The 27,540-nt window shown below is 39.0% G+C and overlaps 1 protein-coding gene across 3 annotated transcripts; it reads right to left on the minus strand.

Moving 5' to 3' along the window:
• Positions 1 to 1,560: 1,560 nt before the first annotated feature.
• sox18 (SRY-box transcription factor 18) lies at positions 1,561 to 27,373 on the minus strand. 3 transcript variants are annotated; one of them, XM_039652172.2, is made up of 6 exons: positions 27,240 to 27,373; positions 14,599 to 14,705; positions 8,675 to 8,930; positions 8,370 to 8,583; positions 4,147 to 4,576; positions 1,561 to 2,944 (listed from the first exon to the last, which is right to left on the minus strand). In XM_039652172.2, the coding sequence occupies exons 3-6, from the start codon at positions 8,773 to 8,775 to the stop codon at positions 2,007 to 2,009; spliced, it is 1,683 nt and encodes a 560-aa protein (XP_039508106.2). In that variant the 5' UTR covers positions 8,776 to 8,930; positions 14,599 to 14,705; positions 27,240 to 27,373; the 3' UTR covers positions 1,561 to 2,006. The 3 variants fall into 3 exon arrangements, with proteins under 3 accessions (XP_039508106.2, XP_088980383.1, XP_088980384.1); XM_089124257.1 differs by lacking the exons at positions 14,599 to 14,705; positions 27,240 to 27,373 and having other exon boundaries at positions 8,370 to 8,605; positions 8,675 to 9,590; XM_089124258.1 differs by lacking the exons at positions 14,599 to 14,705; positions 27,240 to 27,373 and having other exon boundaries at positions 4,147 to 4,925; positions 8,370 to 8,605; positions 8,675 to 9,590.
• Between the last annotated feature and the right edge of the window lie 167 nt (positions 27,374 to 27,540).

Here is a 27,540-nt window from a genome sequence, read left to right on the forward strand (position 1 = left end):
TGTTTTAAACTTGAGATTGCTGAAGCCTGCAGAGTTGAGTTTTGCCTATTTATCCTTTCAAAAGCTTTACAATCAGTTTGATGTGAATTGTTTTTAGACAAATAAAAAATCACCGTGGGGGCATTGCCTTCACAAAGCCACAGATGGCCAATAACCATAAACTTTGAAAGATAAGTTGCAATTCCATTGACGACCACAAGAGTAGCATTTTTCTGGTCTGCTGTCACACACAAACTAGAGCGCAGCTCAAAATACATGTCGTTTTGCTGACCTGCACATCGGACTTCAGAATTACTGGACCTGCATGATCGGTCAGTGTTGTTCTTTCCATTTAGGGAGCCGGTCAGGGGTGAAAAAAAAGCTCCTCTTCCCTTTAACATCCTTCCCCCTGCTACATATGCAGGGAGATATTCTCCAACACACAGATTCCTGCTATCCCAACATCCCCAGTTTCCCCAGGATCTTCCTCTGTTTTGACATTCCTGCTAATTTTATGGCTAATTAATTGGCGGGATGAAACTTTACCGCACGACAGCTGACCTGGACCTAACTGAGACCACTTAACGTCTTGGCAAGATATTCTGTGTCATATTCAACAGATATCCGAATATAGTCAGCATGATGTGGGGGAAAATAAGACATGGAATGTATCATTTGATGTAAAGAGGCATCCTGACTGAAATGTAAATGCTTTGGAAAGAGTCATTTCCCTCTTGAAAAACACTCTTATATCAATCTTTTTGTTCTCGAGTATTGAATGTATCAACGTCAGGGAGCATTTCATTAATCTCAGAGCTGCCTTTTTTTTAGTATGAAGACATAAGAGAAGACAGTTTCAGTTTTGTTCTCCTCAGTCGAAAATGTTTTCTTTTTGTCCGTGGTTTTAGGGGAAAAAATAGCTTAAAGAGCCAAACTCATTTTGTGGCTGATCAAAAATCTTGGAGGAGGGAATCAGAGAGACGAGACTGGATTACAACTTAAACATTGCGGCCCTGCACGCTCTCTGTTTCTCTCAAAAGGCAACAACAATTGCAGCCACATCACCATTTTACATAAATCAGGAAAATATGCACCTAATGCGTGCGTAATGATTTTGACAAGCACCCAACATTTAGTGACAACTTTATTTAGCAAAAAAAAAAAAAAAAAAAATGCATTAATACATTTTAAATGTGTAATACAATTTCTTTAATCAAAAACTGTTTTAAAAAAAGAACAAAATGTCTAGAAAGCACATGCACTTTGTGGTTTGGGAAAGTGTGTTAGTTAAATACTATATACAATTGTGTGTTTTCAATTGAATTGCTTTGATTTAATAGCTCTGAGACATTTTTTTTATTGCAAACTCTTTTTATTTGAAGATAATTATTACCAAAAGGGGGAGAGTTATTACCAACTCAGCGTGCTCCTCAAGTGCTAAGAGGATTACAAAATTTCATGTCCACATGTCCCAATTCAAACACATTCAGCCACACAAAAGGGAGGAATGCACGATAAATTAGTCGCCAATAGATCGAAATGCTTCAGATGTCATGGAAAAGTGTATTTGAAAGATCTTAAGTGCAGTATAAAAGAGTCTTGAGTGGTTTTCACATACCCAGTGCAAAACGTATTTTCATTCAACCTTATATAAAATGTCTATAAAAATAGAAATAATATAAAAAGCAAATAGAAAGACATATGTATATATAGCAAAAAAATATTCACATTCTTGACTTCCACGTCCCAGTACCCTCATTTGAGACCGTAAGCATACAGTAGCTGGATGGAGTCAGCAAAATTATCGGTTAAATTCGACCACAGTCTCAGAAAGTACAGGTTATCAAGACCAGAAATGACTAGTCATACTGTGAAATGCAATTTAGTGAAGTCTATATTGTGAGAACCATCCTTGACATGTATAGAGTTCAGTAAACTCCAGTGAAACGGTTCAAGATGATTCCCTGAAGAAGGTATCTGAGACTCGTATGTGCACCAGACTTCAGGTCCGCGTGGCGTTCGCAGTTTTATCCCGTAATGCACGCGCTGTAGTAGACGGCGCTGCTGGCGTCGGACAGGGCTGATATCAAAGCACTGCTCTCCTCGCAAGGGGCGTTCCTGCTCAATCGAGTCCTGCTCGCGCTAAGGTATTGGTCAAACTCAATCCTGTCCACTTCGCCCCAGAATTCAGCCGAGGGTCCCAGCTGGTCCACAGCGTCCAGAGAGGGCGGAGCGACTTGAGCCACAGCCGAGGTCTCGGGCGGAGGTGACAGCTGGCCCAAATGAGAGGTGAAGGCCGGCTGGGGCTGACTGCTCCCGTATATCTGACCGTAATAGCCTGTAGGTGTGGGAGTGTGAGGAGCCTTGGAGGATTCGGGGAGGCTCATGTTGGGGTAGAGACCGTTAGGGTTCGTGGACTCGACCACCAGGCATTTCTCCTGCAGTGGGAGGCAGGCCAGCGGAGACTTCTGGTTGAGGTGTGGGTGGGAATGCTGGAGGTTATGGGAGTTGTGGTGAGGGTGGTGGCCAGTCTGATGGTTTGGATGCTGGTGGTAGTTTATCCATGAAGTCAGACCCACATCTTCCTGCATGTGAGGGGGGAAAAACACCGAATCTCCGCCTCCCTCCTCCAACACGTCTAGAGGGGACATCTCTGGCGTCGGCAGGCCGTAACTCTCCAGCTCTGGAGCTCCAGAGTGGTGGAGGTCTCGGAAGTGTCCCAGAGGAGGCAGGAGGTGATGGGCGTGGCGGTGCGGCGAGTAGGCGTCTCCGGGTCCCGGACCTCCGTGGGCCAGGCCTTGGAGGAGCAGACCCGGTTCCACTCGTTTCATCTTCTTGGGCTGTTTCTTGCGGCGAGGACGGTATTTGTAGTTGGGGTGATCCTGGAGGTGTTGCAAGCGGAGCCGTTCAGCTTCCTCCACAAACGGGCGCTTGTCTAGTGTGCTCAGAGCCTTCCAGGACTGACCTAAAAACATCCCCCAATCAGTGTTAGTGCTTCAGGAGTCATGCTACTTTTTGATTTCACGGGTTCATAAATGTCATTTTTAACATCTATCTAAATTTTTATCTGAATTGTTCAAATTTAATGCAGAAAAAAACAAGTCCCAGGTTATTGAGTCATTTGGTTATTTATAAAAAGTATTTATTTAAGCTCTCTGGAATCAATATACAAATATAATCACGCACAACTTTTAAAAATAGCTGTCACAATGATTACTTTTGTTTTTGGCCAAAATAGACGTACGTAACATAAGCTGACAAGCGTGTGTGACATGAGCGAATCATTACATGTAACTGGTGCTGGGTTGTAGTATTTGAATTATTAATGGGTCAATGGATGCAGACAATCGGCAGCTTGTGTGTCTGCCGCAGCCCTGTTACATTTTAAAAAAAATAAGGACATCAAAACGTCTCCCAGAGAAACAGCCAAATACAAATATTGTGCAAGATTCCCAAACTTTTTAAATGACTTCTTCTTGTTTTCTCATTTATAATCTGAGCTGCATTCTCAGTTCAGTTTTATAGTAATAAACTGAATGCAAGTATGTTGCATGATTATACCATCTAGCTTGTAGTTAGATTAAACAACGAAACAGCTTGATTGTGGAAGTATCACGATGCAAATTGAGACGTGCAATACGAGTATAATTTTAACAATACATACAAAAATGATCATGTTTAAATTATTCACTATGACCTTTGGTCATGTTTACTTGCAATTTGAACTATTTTAAGACCAATACCAAAAATGATTCAACTATTAACCTCATGTTAACCTAGCAGGTAACATTGTATTATATATGTTACATGTACTTACTGTAGTAATAACAGTAAATCATGCAAAATTATAATGCAACTAACCCTAAACCAAACCCTAACCCTAGAGTAAATACATGTTGTTAATATTACTCATTACTTCAATGTGTAATCACAACATAACAAGAACACCTTAAAATCAAGTATTTATTTTATATAAATGTATTACTTGTTGATTACTTGTTGTAATTACTTGTATTAGGCAACTCGGACAATTATTATTATTTTATTTTTAGTTTTATCCTGACTTTGAAACACCCCGTTTTCAAATATGCTCTGTCTGTGACATCGCACCCTGCCGAAGTACTATGACCCCAGTATAACCCCCATGATGCACAGCGAATGTCTTACCCAGCATCTTACTGAGCACGGCGTTATGCAGGTCCGGGTTCTGGACGGCCAGACGTTTGCGCTCATCTTTTGCCCACACCATGAAGGCATTCATCGGCCTCCTGATCCTCGACTCCCCCCCTGATTTGCCCTCACCGGGGCCCAAGGTCAGAGCTCCAGGGCGGGTTGAGTCCGGGCTTCCCGTCCTGACCTCTGCAGCGGACCCTCCGATCCGGGACCCCGTCCGCGTTCCAGAGCCGGGCACCGGCGCCAGCTCTGTGGTCCGGCTGCGGTCAAAACCATGTCCTCGGTCAGGGCCCAGAGTGCTGGAGGACGCACCCCATGTCCCACGCTCCACAACCTGGCTGGGCTGAGAACTGGCCTCTTGACAGCAACTAGACTCAGATATATTCATTCCAGCAAGACCACCACGGTTAAAGCAAGCTGTTGTCTTTGGATAGAAGAAACACCAGGGCAACTTTATGCTACTTTAAGTTACTTTAAATACAGACTGACCACTAACACAAATAAAACGAATGGTAAAACAAGCGCTTCGAAAAGTTAGAAAAGGCTTTGGTTTGGATGTTTCAGAAGTATAAAATCCCCACAGATGTTAGTGTTTTGTCACTCCTGCCCTCCAGACGGTATATAGTTCTTGTGCTGAGTTTGAAAGTTGTAGTGAGTTTTGGTGAACCCATGCTGTAAATATATACGTGGCCTGAGCCAATCAGAGCGTTGTCCCGGACAGAAGAGGCGGGACGGTTAGCCAGTGGGAGTTCTCCTGCCCCCCTTTACAGCCTCTACAGACAGAGAGATGTAATCTGAGAGGGCCATTGTTTTAGGCCTGCTGTACACACACTCATATAGGGCACATACACTAAATCATAACACACTTGCGCACACACACAAACCCTGTTTGTACTGGGGGGGGCTGGGACCGCAAAGAAAGCTGTGCACTTGAGTGTTAACAACTTGGAACAATGAGCGTGAATGTAAAGATATGCCAGTTAACACGAAAATACACAAACACACGCACACATGCTAATGTTGGATTAGTAACCGTTTTAGATGCATTCAACCTTTGCCCTGAATGTAAAGCAAAACCTGATCTCTGGTTTCTTGGTAGCATGAAATAACTACTGTGTACTTGAAGTGATTTATAGACAGTTTTCACAGCTAAATATTTGTGGTCAACCCACAATAGTTTTTACCCTAGAAAAATTTGTTCTTCCATATGTGACCCTTAAAAATGACTTAGATTGGTGTAACCCAATATAGTCCAGTTAATTATATATACGATTTAAAAAATATACACTGAGGAAAAAAATATATACTGAGGAATATATATTCCCTGCAAACATGAAAGTATTTTTTATTGCTGATCTAAACATTATTGTCATAGTCTAATGAGCTGATATCACTGTTGTGCTCTGGTCGAGTGTGACATTTATTGCAGAGCTGTTAGTGAAAAAAACAGCTGCGATTACAATGAACTTACACTGTAAAAATGAGAACATAAAAATAATTATGTTTGCCGTGTGATGATGTGAAAGAGAGCAGACCAATCTCCATCACTCCTGATATTATAAAAATAGAAGAAACACTGAAAGTTGGTTGGGTCGGGAAGGCTGACCTCTTAATGAGATGGGTTTGGCCTGCCTCTCTTCTTTGAGAAGGGTCACGGTCAACAACAGTTGAACACAATCACTTAACCTCATCAAACTCCAGAGGATGTGAAAGTTAAAGACCTTCACCTTTAACGTAGTTAAACCGATGTGTGTGTGTTTAAAACTATATGTTACACAAGTGCATGTGTTGATTTATCTTATAAGAATGTGGAGTAACCACATTTAAACGTTCACAAACGTCCATGTGAAAACCACAAATTAGTCTTTTGGTTTCTTGTCTCCACACCTATGCAATTCATCCAGTCTTAGACGGCTGCATTCAGCCAATTTCTCCCCCCATTGAGCACTTCATCAATATTCTCGACTCTATGAATAAATGCAAGGTGAGGCATGAGAGTTCAGGCCGCACAGAATCGCAGTGAGAGGGAAATGGAGTTTTGTGTATGTGAAGTGGATTCAGCTCCATTAGTACAGTAGGCAGCTCAGGAACAGGCCAAAAAAGGCCACAAGAGGCTTTTTATTGTTTTATCTATGAGGACTTGTCATCATTTTCTGAAATATAATGGCCCTGGCATTTGCCTTTGGGAAGATGAGAGAGCTATTATGCACAGAGGTTGATGGGTGTAAGAAGGGAAATGTGCAGTTACCTTTAGAGTTTTTTTCTACTTGATCTGAGCTTAAAATGACTGTCATTTTTGTGCATTAATGCAGTCAGGTGAAGGAAGGAGCCATTAACAGAGAACATGATTTAAAAAAACATTAGATGCGGAGCAAAGGAATGATTAAAAGTAGGATTTTCTTTAAGTTGAGCTCAAACACTTCAGTCTAGCGCATGTTTACATAGAAAAACAAAGGAAAAGCTTTTAGAAAAAAGGCTTCAAATATGAAGCATAGGGTTCTTTACTCAAGTCCAAAGAACCTTTATGCTAAAAAAGGTTCTATAATGAGAAGAAAGAACCCTTTTGGCACAAAGGTTCTTTATAGGCTATTAATTATTCATATATTACATTATTCTGCAACATTTTGTAGTTGTAATTAAATGATTGTTTATTAAACTGTTGTAACATCATATAAAATTTTAATCATGCTGATTTTTGGAGGAGAAAAACTGGAATGGCACTCTTCATGTGATATTGATTAACTTCATAAAATGATATAAATATATCATTTTTCTAACCCCCATATCTTGAATTTTGTGATCATTCACATGCATTCATAAATACATTTTAGAGTCTTGATGTTTGTCAATATTATGAAATATTTAATTCAGAAAGGACAAAACAAATGATAATGAATGAACCCAAAAGGTAAATTGAACCTTTAAATAACCCTAAAGTGTTCTTATTATTGAACCCTTAAAAAGGGTTCTATATAGAACCTTTTAGGGGTTCCAAATACATAGATAGAACCTTTTAAGGTTCCATATAGAACCTTTTCTTCTAAGAGTGAGTGGAATGCAAAAACATGTTCTGTGTGAACGGCCACTTAAGTCATTTTAAATAATACAAACATTTTATTTATTTAGATGTTATAACATGAAACACACTTTTTAGGTTACTTGGTGGTAATTGACAGTTTTGGCATTAGATTTCTGAGAATAATTGGATTTGTCTGAGCTGCTTATCTATTTGATATATATATATATATATATATATATATATATATATATATGAAGAGTTCAGATGCAAAAGCCTCTAAATGCCATTTGAAATTTTCTTCTTTAATGATGATTTTTATCAAACGTGTATAATTAAGTTCAGTAATTTCACTTAAATAACAATTAATAGTTAATTATCATTGCCATTTAAGTGAAATCACTGAACTTAAATATACAAGCTTGATTTCAAATGGCACGTAGAGGCTTTTGCATCTGAACTCTTCATATATATATATATATATATATATATATATATATAAAGATGGTTAACGGGAAGTAAACAGAGGACTCTGCTCTTGTTTATAAGTTTCAAATGAAATAACAGATTAAACATGATCATATCATTTTGAATTATACTTTTGAAAATCAAAAGTATAATTAAATTATATTAAGAAATAGAAAATTCAAGCAGTGGGCACATTTCATTTACGAAATTTTAAAACTGGCATGAATTGAAAATTCTATTTATTTATCTATTTTAGGAGCTCCATAATTTTTTTTTTTTGTTTTTTTTTGGAAAAAAAAAGGGAAAGTCTGAAACATGATGTAGGTTTATTTTTATCACAAAATATTATATATTTTTTCTTTAGACGTTTTTTTTTTCAAACACACTGATTTTTTTATTTTATTATGATTGAAAAATATGTTATGGTAATTTTACATGGTTAATTGGAATTTAGTGTTGTGCTTAAAACACCAATTGGTCTTGTTAAAATCAACTGTATCACACTGCCTATTGTATTTCTTTGGTATGTGAACTCACTAAAAAGGCAGCTGGAAAACCTGCACAAATTAAAAAAAAAAAAAAAAAAAAGGTTTAACAGCTTTAAAAGACAAAGTGCTCATTAGATCTGGCATAGCATGTTTGTGATATAACTGTGATATACAGTAGCATGTTTGTGATATAACTTTGATATAGCATGTTAGTGATACATGCTTGTGCTGCGTCAGTGACTTACCGGCAAATGTTGCGTGGGCCGTTTGGACGGGAAGGTCTCTCCCTCTCTTAGATGGTGAAAGTTGGCTACGTGACAGTGGTCTTCGCCTGGCTGTCTGCTCCACCATTCCCCCCTGGACATTCTCACAGTAAATGTGTGTGCGGCCATCCCACCGTTCCTCCAGTCCACCTCCTGCCGCCCCACCACCTCCAGAAACAGGAAGTCAGGGATGTTCCTGCGGGCCGTCGTGACGGGACCTGATAAGATCGAGAGATACCGCGGGAGAGAAAGAGAGGGAATGCTGGGGAAAAGAAAGGACAGCTGACCTTTGACCTGCCCGACCCCTGGGGTCCACTTCTGGAGGTGCCCGGTTTGGCGTGGCAGAACGCTGGACTCCTGCCCGCCGAGAGCGACAGCACTCCCACATCAACGCTGTCTGCCGCTGTCTCTGTGTCTATGTGAAAGAACGAGAGAGACGGGCACCACACCTACACCACAGCGGAAATTTGGCCAAGACTCCAGACTGAGCGGCTAGAGGAGGAGAACTTCACAACACTCTCTCATCTTTTATTTCTCTATTTACTGCAGGGGGAGGACAAACACAGACACAATGCCACACACACACAAATACAGGCATTTTGATGAACAAAGACTCTGTTAATGAGTGTGTGCTTTGATTAATGATGAATACGTTGAAGTAGGTCCAAATGAGTATATTTATGAGTGTGTGTGTGTGTGTGTGTGTGTGTGGTGGCTAAGGTTTTATGAAATATTCAAGCATTATTTTCTACCACTTGATGAAAGGAAGTTAGTGCTCCTGGATGGAAGCAGCTATGTTTGGGAATCCCCCATGTGAACAATATTCTCATACACACTGAAACAATTGATATCCATACAATAACACATCCACACACATGCAGATTTGCATTAACGCTTGTTCGTGCCACTCTACTTTATGACTTACATTTATTGATTTAGCTGAGATTTAGCATTATAATATTGATGAAAACTGGTTAATATTTTGTAAGTATATGTCTTGCAAATCTAGACTGTTTATTATCATTACCGGAAGATTGAGAACCGGCAAAAAATAAAGGCATATTTTTAAGCCAGCATGAATCCATTTTACACAATCCATTTTAATTATGTAATCCGACGTACAAATAAATTATTTTGGACTTTCTCGTCAATCAAAGAATCCTTAAAAAGTGTCACGGTTTCCACAAAAATATGAAACAGCCCATCCGATTTTTTGCTTTAGCACCAAATCATATATATATATATATATATATATATATATATATATATATATATTACACATATTTCACAATATTACTGTATTTTTATCAAATAAAATGCAGCCTTGGTTGCCATAAGAGACTTCAAAATCTTAAAAAAAAAAAAAAAAAATCTCACAGACCTCAAAAATCAGGTACATGAATTTATTTTTTCCAAGTCTGTTTGCAGGTAGCTTTAGGGGCGGAGCATTCTTATTCTATAGAGCATCTGATTGGAGAAAAATCAGTGTTGTGCAAAATGCCCTCTAAAGTGACTTTTTTCAGCTTTTGGGAATATTCAAGTTCAGATGGCCTCAATAAACACTACAAAAATTTGATTGAATGAGGTCTTTATGAATGTCAATTTTATTTCCAAAGTTGGACTATTTTTAATGTTGCGACAGACAGACATCACATCATATTTCTCTCCCTCTCTCTCAGTCTGTCTTCCACATTCCTGTCTGATGATCCCATCCGAATAATCTGAGGACAAAACTGCTGGAGCCCTCGGTTAGGAAGTGACTAAATTAAGCATTGCCTGTCAGTGTCTCTCTCTCTTTCCCTTATGTTTAATAATCATATATGAGTGTCTTACAGAGTTTTGAGGTGTGCCGGAGCGTAGGTCACTTTCCCAGGGTACACCTCTTCTATCTGCACCCTGCAGCCGCGCTCCATCTCCCTGTTACCTTCCTCTGGCCCTCTGACCGGTCATGTTATGATAGCGACTTGGCTTGGGACAAAGGAAGTCAGAGCTATTTATTTAAATAAATCTTTTTTTTTTTCTAAAGGAACAGAATGAGGAATCAAAGTCATCTCACACATGATAAACAATGCTAGGCTAGTGAGGCTGATTAGCGCCCGGGTTTGTGTCTAAGAATATCCACTCGCTGACAGTGCAGTTGCGGTGCGGGAACAGGCAGACGGAAGTGCAGTGTATTCAGCGATGTGGCTGTGTCACAGAGACAGAGGGGATGAAAACGGCTTTGGGAGGCAAAACCATAGATGTGTGAGTGTGATTAAAACCTTGAACTGTGGGTTCAAAGCGGGCTAAATGACAAACTATAAGAGCCATTTTGTTATAAGGGTGAATTTAGCCTACAGCTACTATCAGGCCAACCTGGTGGACCAAAGAACGCAAAAGGAAAACACAAGAGGAAAACTAAAAACTGCTGTGATAAATGAGTCTAAGGGCGCAGTTCGGTTCCCTTGGTTCGCTTGGTCTGGACCAAAAAAAATATTAAAATAAAAAATTAGTGGTGGTGGTCTGCTTAGCGTTCACATACCATAATACGATGCATCGTTGGAGAAATCAACTAGCTAGTCACGACTGTTTTCCGAAACCCACTGTCGCCAAGTATCGTTCAACCACGTTGGTTTCGCACATGGTGGAGTAATAACTACTTTTAATGAAACTGTTTGAGATCCAATTAACGCTAGATTTGTTTTATATAAATTACAGACATGTCATCTGAGGACTATTTCTAATTGTTCTCAGTTATTTTGCTTTATTACCAGACTCAATATTTGGCTCGTTCTTACATAGTAGAGCACATGCGCACATGCGCACTCTTCAAACACGTTACTTCAAATCTTTTGAAAAACTAAAAGACGTAAATTACATTTGTATGTATTCTAAATAAAAGGCACCGGTTGTACTGAATATCAGCTTGCTTATTTTGCTCAAGATAAGGATTCATTATGTCAAAATGTCATGCAATATAGAAACGATCCCTCTAACCACACAACTTTGCGATGCTGTTTGCGAATGTTCGTTGGAACGATTGTTTTGGGCAAAACAGACTCGTTGAACTATGCTGATAACGACAGAACTTGCGACCATAGTTGGCTAACGATTCTTTCGGGAAACGCACCCCTGATTGGTGGGCTTTTATGACACATATTTAGAAACTTAACAATCTTGCGTGCTGGGCTAAATGCGCTCGTAGGTTGTGCGTAGCCAACACTTATGGTATTTTGACCAGCTGGGAACTCGTGAAGAGCTTTTAAGATGTGTAAAGGAGACACAACAGCAGCAGAAATCCCTCCGTCGCACACACAAACAAAGATCTCCTGCGAGGAGATGCGGTTCTGATACCTGTGATGGGACACATCGCAACCATGACAAGAAAAAAACAGGTATGATTGAGCAGTCTGTCATTTTTAGGGTCCCATCTTATTTACTTACTTTTAATGTATTATTATTGTTATTTTAGGGAATTATGTAGTATATTTGTGTCTAATATTTGATGTTAAAAAAATAAGTAATGAATTTAAATATGTAAAAAAAAGCAAAAAACTGTAAAACATGGCACCATGCATTTGTTACCATACCTATTTCTACCTGATCTCAAAGGGATAGTTCACTTTGAAATTTAAACATATTTAGATATATCGAAATCGTCTTCCATTGCGATTTCCTGTATATCTAAATATGTTTAGTGAAAGGTGAAACTTCCGAAATCTTGTAAACAATGCGTGACGTAGACGCGCGAGAGATCACTTCCGGCGTAACGTCTGGAGACGGTTCAGTTCGGTTCAGTTGGACATCTGATTCAGATCAGTTCGACGGCTGTTAACAAGAGGTAAAAACAATATAAATACGGTTCGTTTTCTCACACAAACCGCTCGTTTAGTGTCTTAGGCCATCAATGTGTACTTACATTTACGAGTCGTTAAATCGTTTATTTTTGACTTCTCTGTGCATGTTCTTTGAGATGGACCCCCTAAACCATATGACTGACAGACAACAACGTTTGACCTAAAAATATCAAAATTGAAACTACTGTGGAAACAAAGACACCTACATCTTGGATGCCCTTGAGGTAAGCTAAAATATATCAAAAATTTATTTCAAAGTGAACTATCCCTTTAAAAAAATACTTTTGTAGGTGTAACATAATGCTATTGTGTTATGTCAAATAATATTTCTCTTTTTTTTGTTCACAGTTTTTTTTAGGGTTTCCTGTCAAAACATTTTTTCCCGAAATTTTTTTGGAGAGTCCTATTGCGATATGCCACTATTTCACACATTCCGCCTTGTCTTGAAATCAGAGGTTTGAGGGTTTTTATGTTAACCACATCTTGTTAACCACAAACTTGCAATTAGTATCATAATACTGTTATATATACACTAAGAATGTGAACCACGCCTTTAAACACTTGAGAGCTGTTCGCCTCGTGACACTTCAACATTAAACCTATCAATCATTATTTCAAAGCAATTATTACTATTACTATTAAAACAAGTCTGGCAAATCTAGAGTTCAAGCGTTTAATGAACTGGCGCTCAACCCTGAAAGGTTAATTCTCCTGATATTTTTTAGTGTTTTATCTCAGTCTGCTGGTTAAGTATTGGCTGAAATAAGAACAATACATTGATTTTTTGATATAAGCCGAGGGTGGCACGATTTATGATGCAGCCTCACGATAAGACACGGCTTTGGGAGGAATCTTGCAAAGTTTCACGTATTCCTGCGCTACACAACAAACAGATCTGGGAATGTTTTGTCTGCTGTGTTTTTCTGTCTTTCATTTCTCAGTTCATGCTGTAAACTCTTACACTCAGACTCTTGTATATTTCCGGAACCAATCTCTCTTTTCCATCTATATGCTCGGGAGGGCAAAAAAAACGAGGGAGGCTTGTTTAATTCAATAAGACGAGCTGGTGTGCAGATAACCAGCCTGCTTTTGTAATTCCACTGTGGGAGCGTAAATCAGATGTGGTGATTTCTTAGGTCAATGCTATCAGGGCTGGACACGCAGGGACTTGGCCCAAACTCCTGAGCGCCGCGATCACAGATTGCAACAAAAACGGAGCACGACAGGACGTCAGCTGACCTTCTATCAGCAAAAGAGTTTGCGTGGTCAGGCATGACCTGCAGGTCAAAGGAGGGCTCACCCAAATACACAGCAGAGAAGGGAACAGAGGTTTACTTTGCCACTGTTCTTGACTTCTCTTATGAGTCCAGATTTTTGGTAACACTTTACAGTGAGCATGTTACATATTAAATTGGGGGTCACACTTTATTTGACAGTGTCCCTGTCACATATGTTACATGTACTTACCATAGTAACAGTAAATTATGTTGTTAATTAATATACCCTGCCCTAACCCTAACCCTAACCCTCATTACTGTAATTACACCTCTGGTTGCAGTTTCGCTTGTCACCAGAGGGGGCGTAGTTCTGCAAAAACTCAAACCTCTAAACCATAGAGTGTAAAAAACGCAATAAGCTACTTTTGGTCAGAGTGACACAATACTTTATAACGTGTAATTATTGAAAGTAAAAAATCTGCAATACTGTAAACAAAATGTACAAGCAGTACTAGTTAAAAAAAAAAAAAACAGTTATACATTTTGTACATTGATCATGTGTGAAACATCTTCCTTCCTTTGTCTTTGGAGATGCGATAGTCAGAGCTGCTATAGGATTTTGCATCGTGGGTCAGTTTTCACTCAGACGACTGTGGGTTTTTCTGTTGGTGTTATTTTGAGTGCTGTTTATCTTTGGGAAGGGTGAGCTTTGATTTAAGTTTCTAGACTTAATGATATTACATACTGAAGTGAGACATACTAGACTCTGAGACTTCTAGATAATACTTTGTTAGACGATGTGGTGTCCATGATATATAATTGTCAGTCCCCGAAAATGAGAAAGTATGAGTTGCAGTTGGCCGCTGGAAACTGTTTGTGTGATGGGGCGGCCATCTTCGAGGGGAGAGAGTCTCCAATGTTTATGTTTGCCACAAAACGAGGGGAACTATTCTGTGGTTTGCACAGCTATTTGGAAAATGTTAAATACGTGAGGGAGGGGATTTCTCAGCTTGACTCGGGAGTGTGTGGATATGAGTGATGAATGTTGCTGAGGATTGGTTCCCTGCGAACTCCTTCGTCTTATGAGATAATGTTTGTTGTCTGTGCATTAAAGGAATAACTCACACAGCACTGAATATTCAGTCATCATTTACTCACCCTTGTGTTGTTTCAAACCTTCTCCGATGGAGCACAAAAGTGAATTTTGGAAGAATTTTCTGGCCCTTCATTTTTGAATAAGAATGAGGCCCGAGGCTGTTAAGCTCCTAAATGATCAAATAATCAACATAAAATCATCATAATATTTGACCATATAATTCATGCACAATATGTAAAGTCTGCTGAAGATAAACAGACCAAAATGATTCAAAATGATTCAAAAGTTAAACAGTCAATTATTTAAACAGAACTGATTCAAAAGAGACATGTTTGATTCAGAACTCAAACTACAACTTTGATGAACAATTCAACTGATTCTTTTAATAGAACTAATTCAAAAGAGTCATTCATTCCAAATCATGTGACAAACAGACTAATGTTAAAGTTGTTATTCACAAACAATTTGATTCAAATCTCAAACTGACAACTTTGATGATTCAGAACAGTTCAGCTGATCCACAAGTCATTCATTCCGAAACGTAGATCACTCGAATGCTTTGTGTGACAACCAATCAAACCTTATTAAAAACTAAAACTGACACATTTGATGATACAGAACATTTGAAATTCTTTGAACAGAACTGATTTAAAAGAATCAATAATAATTTGAGCAGTTGTTCCGATTCTAAAGAGCTTACACAACTGTAGGATTGCTTAACGTTAAGTAATTTTCTAAATGTGTCGACATACGATATATGAACATATTTTAAGCAAGTGTGTGTTTATACTTGGGGCAAATAAATTTGGTTTGGTAACGGACAAGCCACATGGCTCCAGAGGGGGGTAAACAAAGCGTCTCCCCAACAATTAGTTTTAAATATAGACTTTAACTGGCACAAATAACACTCATGCTGTCATGGAGCAGTGTTAACACACTGACACACGCTCATGAAATTAGGCTTTAAATATAGATAGGGTACCATCACGCACATAAAACTACCGGTCACGTTTAAGGACTTTGCTGTGCCGGGCAATGGGTGGTTTGTTTGAAAGCGAGACCACAGGGCAAATAAAGTGCAAAGAGGCCACACACACACACACACACATACACACAGGCCTGTGAGTCCATGAAAGCACAGAGACACCACGCGCTGCTGAGTCAGCAGTCCAGCGCAGTAGGGGAAAACACACTCGCGTAGTAGAACTACTGTTACACTCACAAACAAAACGCACATGGTCACCACAGACAAGAGAAGAGACAGAGGCTGTATATGAGCATGTGGCATGTTCAGAGAGGCCATTTGACCATGGGCATGGCCTCTGTGCGTGTGTGTGTGTGTGCGGACCTGGCGCCTGGCATGCTTGTTTTCTGGAGAGCGAGGCGCTCTAGGGCTTGACAGGGTGGTGGAGGAATGGGGGTGTTTCTGGGAATTGTGCTGACACTGGTATGGCTGTGAATGTGTGTGAGAGAGAAAGAGGGATGGAAAGAGAAAGGGTGGAAGGGGATAACATTTGTTTTCCTGGACAATAAGTGCAGATTTTTACTTTACAATTATTTTATTTATTTATTTTATTTTACAACAGCAGCTGCTTTGCAGAAGTGTCACGTCTTATTTAGTTATTTATTTTTTGTGGATTTTGAGAGTTATATTTGAGAGTTGTATTTATTTAATTTGCATTTAAAAAATAAAAATAATAATAAAATATATATATAATTGTTTATTTTAAACCAAAAAGTGATAAAAGAGATGTTAAAGAGCACCAATATAATGGCATAAACAAACTACCAAGTTTGTATGGAAGCTTGTATGTAAGAACTTACATTGCATTTTCTTAAAAGATGTAAAAAAATGTAAATAAATAAAAAATAAATAAATAAAAAATGTTCAAACAAATATTTCTTTATACCCCAATGCCGTGCAAGTTAAAACGCAACTGCTATACTTGTTAAAATAAAAATTGCTTTAAAATGAAAACAAACAAAACACTGGACATGACTGGACTTTTTTTGCGTCATCCTGCCTGCACCATCAGAATTCATACAAACCCATTTACATAGAACCTGGTACGTCTGGCCTTGACACAGCAAAACATAAACACACAAATATGCACTTAAGCATATACTCAGAACCAATTACGAGCATGGCTGCCATCCAGCCGTGCACACACGTGCACACACACACACACACACACACACATGCGCACACTAGGAGGGCATTCAAAAACAATACCATAGTGACATGCCACAAGACCTGAAACAATGTGTGCAGGCATGCTGAAGAATATAACGGCCACAAGTCCCCCGCTCACTGACGCATCTGTCCGCTACACACACAACTCTCCCAGTGCTTGACTGAATCAAAGTTCAGTGAGCTCACGAGATACATCATCCTAAATATTTCACACAGTGCTGAGAGTTCCCATACGCCGAGATCCCTGCGAGCAGATCTGTTCACTGGTGGATCCAGAAAGGCTGATGGATGAATCTCTATGGTGATGATCAGCAGTGGGTGGAGATGAATGCAAAGAATTAGTGCCTTCAGTTAAATAAAAATAAAACAGCATGGGGCTGGAAGTGGATCATAAGCAATATGAAAACAATTTATAAAAAGATGGATTACGGGTTTATCTTCCCTGTGACCTTTTAAAGAGCTGAACGTGTCATGGCACCAAATACACAATTGATACAGAATATGAACTGGGCTTTTAGAAGAATTTGGTAACACTTTTGTTTTTATATGAAGCCTGTGTATATAATGAATTATGCAGCTTACAATCAATAGTACTGTGTGTTCTTGTAAACAATCACAACAACAGTTATAAAACAGTTATAAAATAATAGAAAACGAGATCAAATCCTCATGAGAGTGTTAATAGTTAATTATGTTCATTAATGCTAATAACTTTTTTGCATTGAAACTGAATGCAATACACAATAAAAGCTAACATTTTATTTATATTTAGATTTTTTTTTATAAATTATATTATTATTAATAAGAATTATCAGCCATTTTGAAATGTTGCACTACACTTTGAAGATTAATATGTATAAATATTTTGTTATATGTATAAATTTGTTTTTTATTTCTATTTTTTTTAACATTTTATAATTCTATAAAATGTCTAATTTTATAAAAATATGACAATAAACATACACTTTCTGTAATATCATGTATAAAGTATCCAGTATTTGCATTATTTAACATATTTAATTATTGCAGATTTCATTTTGTTTTCATCTGAATCTGTTTCAGCACACACATCTCTGCAGCTCACTTCTGATTTTTCTCAACATGACAGGCGAGCAGCCAGTCAATATATGGGAAAACAAAGTAATTTGCGTTACTTATTTGAAAAAAGTAACTGAAAAAGTAGTGTGTTACTAGTTACTTGAAAAAAGTAATCTGTTTATGTAGAGTATAACTAAGATTACTTGTAATGCGTAATCCCCAAGACAGGTTGCAAGCAAGAATCAACAAATAATAAAGTATGCAGATTGATATAATTACTGTTAATTAAATTTTGAACATTCAATGCAAGTCCTTTTTGAAGCTTGAAACTTTCAGTTCACAATTATTAAAATGTGCATGTAAAAGAAAGACCAGCACGTTTTTCAAAATGTATTATTTTTTTGTTCCACAGACGCAAGAGGGTTCTTTGAGTTTTTGAAAGACATGCTAACACACTTTTGAGTGAACTATCCCTTTAAAGGAGGAAGATGATGAAGGACGGGAAACAGCAAGAGTGACAGGCAGCAGGCAGGGATGCTGACACAACTGGAGTCCTAATTTCACCAGCGCCTCAGCAGAGGAAATGCGCACACCTCAGGTTTACTGTCCCCCATTCTTCTGCCGATCCCAGAGGAGAGAGAAGGAGAGAGGGAGAGATGAACAGAACAAAACAAAAAAGCCATGTGTGAGCGCGATGGCAGGCCGGCAGCAGGAGGAAGTGTTGAATAGGAAGAGCCGTGAGGTGCGTGTGAGAGTGAGAGGGCTGAGGGCTTCCCACACAGCGCCCTGCAGCACAGCAGCACAGAAACCCTGCTGAGACAGGCCAAGGGGAAGCTGACGTTCCCCTGATGCAGAGAGTCAAGGCTGGGCAGAGAGGAGGGGGGATCAGATGAGGCTGGGTGGTAGACATCTTCATTTTGCTGCTGAAATGGGTGGGTGAGCTGAGGATGGCGTTTTGAGACAGACACGAGAAGTTGCTGTCAAGCGTTTTTGCTTTAATGGGTCTCGGGGCAAAAAAAGAAGACTGGAAGGGGAATGGGAGACATAGAAAGGAGCTTAGAGGATGAGGATGGTTTTGTCACTGGATTGCTAAAATAATTGTTTGGTACAATGTACTTATGAAAAGTCAAGAATGGCGAAAAATGTGTGGAGATTCTTTATATATACATATCTGGTTGGATGGGGGCAGGAAAACAGAAGGTTAGTGTGCCAGGGCAATTGTGATTGCTGATGTGTGTGAGTGGGTGATGTGTTTAATGGCTTATTGTGTGGCCACATTATTGTACTTCCTGTAGAAGGCGAAATGACTGTCGTGAGTCCAAAAGGAAAATGGTGATGTCATTAGGCATCCCAATCAGTGTTTACTAAGAGAAGCTTCACGATAACTATTGCCCACATCTAGGGGTAATGATCTGAACAAACCCCTAACTCTTAGTATTAAACTTTACTCGGGGGTGGGCACTTTTTACTTGAGATAATAAGAATGGACCACTCGCAACACAGTATGGACATTAACAAACAACAGTCTGGTTAAAATCTGGTTCTGTTTGTTTTTTTGCTTAAGCAGCACAGTTCTGTCCTTTTCACAATTTTATGATAAAAGCAACTCCAACCGTCTAAATGTTTAGTTCACCCAAAATGGAAATTCTCCCATGTGTTCCAAAGCTATTCCACTTTCCTTCTTTGAAAGACAAACGATATTTTGAATAATGTTTCAGTGGTTTTAGTCCTTGTCTATATTATGGAAGTCAATTGGAACCAAAAACGTTCAAGCTCGAACATATACCTCAGTGCAGTTGTAACGGTCACCAGCTGGAGTGCCCTTGAGAGCCACTAGAGGGAACTCCAGACCAGACTATTATCACTCCCTCACAATCTACATTTCCCATAACTCACGGCCCGGACTCATCATCACTGATTGCATTCACCTGTGTCTCATTACTCTGTTAGTCTTTGTCTATTTATACCATGTTCACGCACTGCAAAGTTTTGTATGCTGTTGCTTGTAGCTTATTACGGTTCCATGTTCCATGTTCCTGTCCTGAGTTTCGATGTATTACCCTTTTGTACTATCATTAATATTTAAGTAGTACTTGCATTCAGATTCTCTTTCCACTTCATTCCTGCCTCAGCATAAAAGAATTACCGATCAAAGATGAATCCAGCAGCATTAAAGAGGAATCTCCAGCCAAGTAGACAGCTACACCTGATCCTTATTCCCAGGATGGTTGCTGCCGCATCTGGCGAACCCGAGTTTCTCTCTCTTCACATCATGCCTGCCAAGCCTGAGTCACTTTACGTCCCGTCAGCCAAGCCAGAGACTGTTCACGTCCAGTCTGCCGAGTCAGACTCTGTTCCCATCACGTCTGCCGAGCCAGAGACTGTTCCCGTCACGTCTGACAATCCAGAGACTGTTCCTGTCACGTCTGCCAATCCAGAGACTGTTCATGTCCCGTCTGCCAAACCAGAGACTGTTCATGTCCCGTCTGCCAATCCAGAGACTGTTCATGTCCCGTCTGCCAATCCAGAGACTGTTCATGTCCCGTCTGCCAAACCAGAGACTGTTCATGTCCCGTCTGCCAATCCAGAGACTGTTCATGTCCCGTCTGCCAATCCAGAGACTGTTCATGCCCCGTCTGCCAATCCAGAGACTGTTCATGTCCCGTCTGCCAATCCAGAGACTGTTCATGTCCCGTCTGCCAATCCAGAGACTGTTCATGTCCCGTCTGCCAAACCAGAGACTGTTCATGTCCCGTCTGCCAATCCAGAGACTGTTCATGCCCCGTCTGCCAATCCAGAGACTGTTCATGTCCCGTCTGCCAATCCAGAGACTGTTCGTGTCCCGTCTGCCAATCCAGAGACTGTTCGTGTCCCGTCTGCCAATCCAGAGACTGTTCATGTCCCGTCTGCCAATCCAGAGACTGTTCATGTCCCGTCTGCCAATCCAGAGACTGTTCATGTCCCGTCTGCCAATCCAGAGACTGTTCATGTCCCGTCTGCCAATCCAGAGACTGTTCATGTCCCGTCTGCCAATCCAGAGACTGTTCGTGTCCCGTCTGCCGAGCCAGAGACTGTTCACATCACGTCTGCCGAGCCAGAGACTGTTCACGTCACACTGCTGAGCCAGAAACTGTTCACGTCCCGTCTGCTGCCGCAGAGCCAGTGTCTCCGGACAAGATTTCTGCCGCTGAGCCAGTGTCTTTGGACAAGATGGTTGCCTCTGTTCCTGAGCCGGTGTCTGTTCCTGAGCCAGGATCTGTTCCAGCTCATAACACCATAGCTGCCCCCGAGAAGATTTTGGGGGGAGGCAGTAGGTCCCTGGATGTGACCATGGAGCCCGTGCCGCCATGGGTCATCTTTGCCCTGACAACCTGAAGGGTTTGGTCCTCCCTGGCCAGCTGAACTGCCTGGTCCACCCTGGCCACCAGAATTGGCTGGTCCACCCTGTCCACCTGAACTGCCTTCCCAGCGTTCCCAGCTCCACTGCGTTCCTTCCCAGGTTTCCCTGGTTACCCTGGTTGCCTGCACAGCCGGCCTGGTCGTCTGTGCTGCCTGCTCTGCCCTGGTCATGGACCATCTTGCCGCAATTTCCAGGTCCTCTTCAGCTTACATCTCTCTCTCTCTCTCTCTCTCTATATATATATATATATATATATATATATATTTAATATACTTTATTTATTTAATGTATTATTACATTATGAAAAGATTTGTTTCTTTCAAGGAGTGTAATTAATGTCAATGTTAACCATGGCTGTCCAGAAAGCAAACACCACCAATGTTTGTTTAAGCCTAGTTCACACTACGTGATTTTAAGCCCGATTTAAGCCCGACTTGCAAATCGTTGAGTCGCCGACAAGTCAGGGTGTTATCGCGTGCAAATCGCGGGCGATTAGCGGACGATTAACGCTCGCCAATCAGTTAGTGTGAAAGAGCCAACAACGCATCAAAGACAGCTCGCAGACAGCTCGCAGACAGGTCACCGAGCTCAGAAAAATATCTAGCATGCTAGATATCTCGCGCAGTCGCGCGACTCAATCTCAGTGATGTCATGAGTACAGCCAATCATAGCAACGCATGGGTTGAGGACACCAGGTAAATCTTACTTTTTCTTTTTTGCATTTTTTTTTCTCAGAGCAGATCGTCGAGCAAACAGTGTGCAGCACTAGTTTCTGTCTGACGTCCATATTCGCACGTCCATATTCGCGTGTTGTGTTCTTCTCTGCAGTTTCGCGTCATTTCTGGTTCGTTTTATTGCGTGGTTTTTCGTGACAAAACATTGTTTCTAGACCAGATAGAATCGTGTTGTTGTCAACTCGTTATTTGGTTGATTATTTTCAGGATTTAGACCGTATTATAGTACTGAAACAGCTCTCATTGAGTCACAAATGATATGCTCTTATCATCCGATCGTGGTTGTATCTCTATGCAGTGCGTTGTTAACTCGTGTAGTGAGTTACCTCCTGTTGTGGATCAATCACGTTGTGTTGTGTGGTGTGAACAGCTAAACAACTTGAACACTCATGATTTCACTGAGAGCAAGTCATGTAATGTGAACTGCACAGTTCAGCCCAACATTTTAAAATCATGTAGTGTGAACTAGGCTTTAGAGGCTCTCGTTCACTGTAAGATGTGGGCTCTGCAGATCACCGCTGGCCTAAAATCTCTTTCCCAGCACATCAAGAGCAAGCCTGGGGCCGTTCCTGCAGTCCTACAGACACTGTTTTATGTGTTCTGATACATGTGTTAAAAATCAAGAACATGCACTTTCCTTTCAGACGGAGAGGACCCTTGACAGAGAAGAGGAGAATGCTTCTTTGTCTCTAATAAGATCTTGGATGATGTTCAGTCCCCTTCTCCCGGAGTTTTTATGTAACTCATCATTCGCTTCGACCAGGCTCACATGTTTTACGGTATCTCACTGCCTGAGAGTGAAAAACACCATGAAAAATTACTCTAGACATTAAATATGGCATCGACTGGAGTTTGTTATCATATTGAGGACGGCCAGTGAAAATTACATTTGTTACAAAGGTAATACGAGAACACGGTTCAGCAACAACAGCACAAAAAAGGCTATGAGGAGAAGGAGAAACACAGCAGTGAGCTACATAAGCACAATTAGCTTTCATTAGGTCAAACAGAAATGATGCATCTAACATTCGCCATTTGCTTTTGTTTGTGCCCAAGATATTTGTCTATGTCTGCCGGTACCAGAACGGTCATGCATCATTCGCCCGTAATAAACACATACCAATGCGCTTACAGTAACGGCACAGCACATATGATGATATTCCAAGCCCTGGGTTTCTTACTAAAACTGTTTGCAATTATACATGGGCTTTTCGACTGCACTGGACAGGTCGCACTCCCTCAATGTTACATTTCCTCTGTGACTGTAAAGAGGATGTAAGTTTGGGGCTAGAAGTGGTCAGCATCTGATTTCAATTTGAAAGTGCTTATTGACAGAGTGATCTGTTTAAACTCAGCACACATGATATTGCCTGCATGAGATGTCACTCTCTCGCGTTCTCTTTCTCCAACTCAAACACACACACAGCTCTGTTCTCCTGTGTGCTTTAAGCAGAGCTAAACAAATGTTGCATGCTTGAAACTATTAAACTGAACAGGGATTCTTAAGAGAAGCTTTTAAACACAGTACATTATATACATAGCAGTTCAATGGCAGTACGGAAACACATTGGCTATATTAATCGTACTACATATGCTTTATTAATAATCCTATATAACTATTTAATCATATTTGGAAGATAACATGATTGTTTATTATAAAGTATAGGCACAGGTAGTATCCATATCCTTATGAGATCTTTTGTTCCTTATATGCATATGCTTAGAAAAACAAAACCATATCAATGTTATTTGATACCTAAAATATCTAAATGTTATCATCATAACCTTGGTTTGGTTGTTATAACCATAAGAATATGCCTACTTTATGCCTAATAGATAATGAATACTATCTATACAGTTATATAGCAACATTAATAAAACAATTATGTAACATGTAAACTGTGAACTTAAGCCAGCTTTTGTTGTATGACTTATTTATGTAGCGGTTATTTTTATTTTTTTTTAAATGAGAGTTTTTAAATTAAACTTAAAAAAAAATCAATTAAATGACTATTACAAAAAATAAACAGTCAAAGGTGTTTATGAAATATTTGTATGAAAAATTATCAAGACAAAAAATATATATACATATCTAAAACATATTCTTCGTACTTTAAAAAAACCCATTTATTAAAACATTTGTGTATAATAAATTGTTTTAATTATTTAATTAATATGACACCTATTTATTTATTTATCTTTTCCCAATACATGGCAATTTTGACCACCTTCATGCATTCATAAGTTTTCTTTTGTTCACGCATTCTAGGGTTAAAAGGTGCTGATCATTAATGTCCTTAAGTCAAAACTGTTGTGAAATATTATGAAGAAGTGTTCTTAATTTTTTCTTTTTTAATATGACAATCTGTAATTTCTCTATTTAAGATTAGTTTGACCCCATGTCTCGTAATGACAGATTAATGGTCGGCAACAGCCTCACACTGATAAGCCGAGTGAAATAAACACACATCTCAATCAATCAGCACATTTCTAAACCACACAAAAGTCCAAAGTAAGAATGGCACCGCCTGTAACCCTCTAAAAAGGGAATGTATGGCAGGAACAGGGCATGCTCTAGCGAGCCGATCGAGCTGCCTTATCCCGGTTCAGTTATAATCAGAGATGACCTCAGCAGGGTGATGAAGACCGGGTTTCCTGCCCGAGTGACTGAGGCCTGAGCTGGCTGTTTCGGGGACTTCCCCCCCCCACCCCCCTCTGAACACATTCCCTCATTGCTGAGGTGGGGTTTCCTCAGCTGGAGAACATGCCATGCTGTCACCTTCACTCATATATGGAGGTTTTAACCCCGGTATGTGCACCTAACAGTGGGGCAGTAACACTCTGATTCAGCTTATCACAATATATTGCCTTCCGTGTCACGTGACATGTTAAAATCTGTATCGATCGGCTTTAAAAACCAACAGATGCTGCTCAACAGTCAGAACAATATGTGAATGTAATATTTTCCAGAGGTGGAGGGCTTGAGTCACATGAATTGACTCGAGTTGCACAGTTAAATGATATTTAACCCAAAAATGAAACTTCTGTCATCATTTACTCACCCTGATGTCGTTCCAAACCCGTAAGACTTTCGTTCATCTTCGGAACACAGATGAAGATCTTTTTCTTCAGAGATTTCTGAGAGAGCTTTCTGTCCCTCCATTGACAGCTACTGCTTCAAAAAGTTGATAAAGAGGTCATAAAACAACTAATCCATGTGAATTGAGCGGTTTAGTCCAAAATTTCTGAAGAGACACATCAGTTGTGGTAAACAGAAGCTCAAACATGTGGCATCAACCAATGAGCAGCATGTTTGAGCTTCAGCAAGAATCAATGAGGTTTTTTCTTGCAAGTGGTTGAGCTTGATGTGAACACAATCTGTTCATCATATAAAGAGATCAAGTCTCTTTAGAAAATTTGGACTAAACCACTTGATTGATATGGATTATTTTTACGATCTCTTTAACTTTTAGAAGCGTAGTTACAGAGCTGTGAATGAAGGGACAGAAATCTCTCATTCCATAAAAAAAAATCTTAATTTGGAATGACATGAGGGTGAGGGAAAAAAAAATTCTCCAACAACAAGTTCTAAACAAGCCACAGCAAAAGAGTTAGGCGTCTCCACAGCAAGCAAGCAACACGTGTTGTTTTGTTACTAAACAAATCCGAGATTTTGAATTAATTGGTTCAGTGATTCTGTGACCCAGTCAATTGATTTGTTCCAGAAGCCGTTTTAAAAGAATCAGTGAATGTTTCAGTAACTCATTTATTAAGACAGTGAATGGCCACCACCTACTGGCAGTTTTAATTTCATAATTAAAAGTAGGGAATAATATTTTATTAATCATTTCATATAATAAAATAATTTATTTGTTATTACTTTAAAACTAGCAATGTTAAATTATTGCAGGATTTCACAGAATTTTTACTTTTTGTTTCTGTATTTTTAAAATTAACATATTTAATGACAGTATGGTATTTATGGTGACATTATTTACTGAACACAAATTAATTATTTTGTTTATCAAAATAAACCGAAAATACAAACTTTGCAAAAGTGATTGTTTTGAACTAACTTTGTATTATCTAGTATTAACTTTAGTATTAACTAAATAATTAAAATATATAATTTTAGCTAAAGTATTTGTGTAAATACGTTGTGCCTATTGCCCCATGCTGGTGAGCCTTTTGAGGAGTGTGGGGCATTTATACGATTTTTAAACAAATACCACGTCCCTGAAATCCCTGTAGGTGATATTTCATAAATTCATAAATAAGTTAAACCTATGACATTTTCTATATATGACAAATAAAATTAATGCATCACACTTGTGAATTTACCTTCAACTGTTTTCACAATTTTTCTTATAATTTTTCTTTAAGTAACAATAATATAATATAACAATAATTGTAATATAACAATAAGAAAAAATAAATAAGGTTCTTGTTTCTGGTTGGTATTGCAACTTGACTTGATCCTTAGAAGAATTCGACTTGACTTGCTTTAGGTGAATCACTGACTTGACTTAGCACTGCAACTTCTGAATCGAACCCACTTCCGATATTATCTTTATTTGATGAAAAAATAATTTTTGATACAACTACATTGTGTCTAATCAGAAACTCACTTCTCTCCTTAAATTTACATTCCAAACCTGAATGGGTGACGTTCTACAATGTTGAATGCTTAATACAAGTCGTATTCTTTACCAAACACAATTCAAAGTTGACGTTAAGACAATGTATGGCTAAAATAAATTTCACTTGGTTTAGCATTTTACTCAAATGAAATTCGTGCATTTTAAATTGTGGTTTAGAGGTCTAAATACTTTAGCACTTTTGCTACAATGACGCCCTCTACTGAGCCAGTCTAAATTAAAACCTGTTCAAGCAACACACTGTAGTAGGCCAAAATATGTTCTTATTTCGCAGTATAGAGTGAACACATTTTTTTTATTATTATTATCATTCCTTATCATGATGTCGAGACTTGGCTTGATACTGTATGCTATTTTACTGTAGCTGTCAGTAAAAGAAATTCAGTATACGTAAAATTAAATGTTAAACAAACTATTGTCATGGTATGGTCACATTCCCAATTTATCTACTTAGGCTATATAAAATTAAAATAAATATATATGTAAAAAACGAAAAAAAAAAAAAAAGTTTGACTATTGACTCTGTTACCAAAATGTAACTTCAAAGTTGTTTATAAAATATGTCAAAACAAAATATTAGAATTGTTAAAAATGTTTGTTCAGAAATGTATGTATGCATGTTGTATGTATGCATGTATGTATGTAATGTATGTATTTAAAAAGCTGTTTGATTCACAACCTTGTTGCTGAGCTGGAAGAGACTTCACTTCCCATGACGCCCTGCTTCACAACCATGGTTCACAACAGGAGACACGGCCAGTCTCATCTCATTTCCGCGAATCGGTTCTTTCGAACAGCACACTGACACAACCGGTTATAAAAAAAAAAAAAAAAAAAAAAAATCAGTAATTTTTGAATCATTGAATTTTTGAGAATGATTTCCATTTCCATAATGCTCTGTAGCCTATAACATTCTATCAAAGATCAACAATCACATTGATATCAAATGTGTTGTAATGAATGTAATGACTGCAACAAAC

This window comes from Pimephales promelas, chromosome 20 (assembly GCF_988280905.1).
Source record: "Pimephales promelas chromosome 20, fPimPro1.hap1.1, whole genome shotgun sequence".
Lineage (NCBI taxonomy): Eukaryota > Metazoa > Chordata > Actinopteri > Cypriniformes > Leuciscidae > Pimephales > Pimephales promelas.

Excerpts from the sequence above, each read along its gene's own strand:
- sox18 (XM_039652172.2), bottom strand. The coding sequence starts at position 8,775 with ATGTGGGAGTGCTGTCGCTCTCGGCGGGCAGGAGTCCAGCGTTCTGCC. Across the intron at positions 4,577-8,369 it reads GGCCCACGCAACATTTGCCG|ACAACAGCTTGCTTTAACCG; the intron begins GTAAGTCACTGA and ends TTCTATCCAAAG. Across the intron at positions 2,945-4,146 it reads CGTGCTCAGTAAGATGCTGG|GTCAGTCCTGGAAGGCTCTG; the intron begins GTAAGACATTCG and ends GGATGTTTTTAG.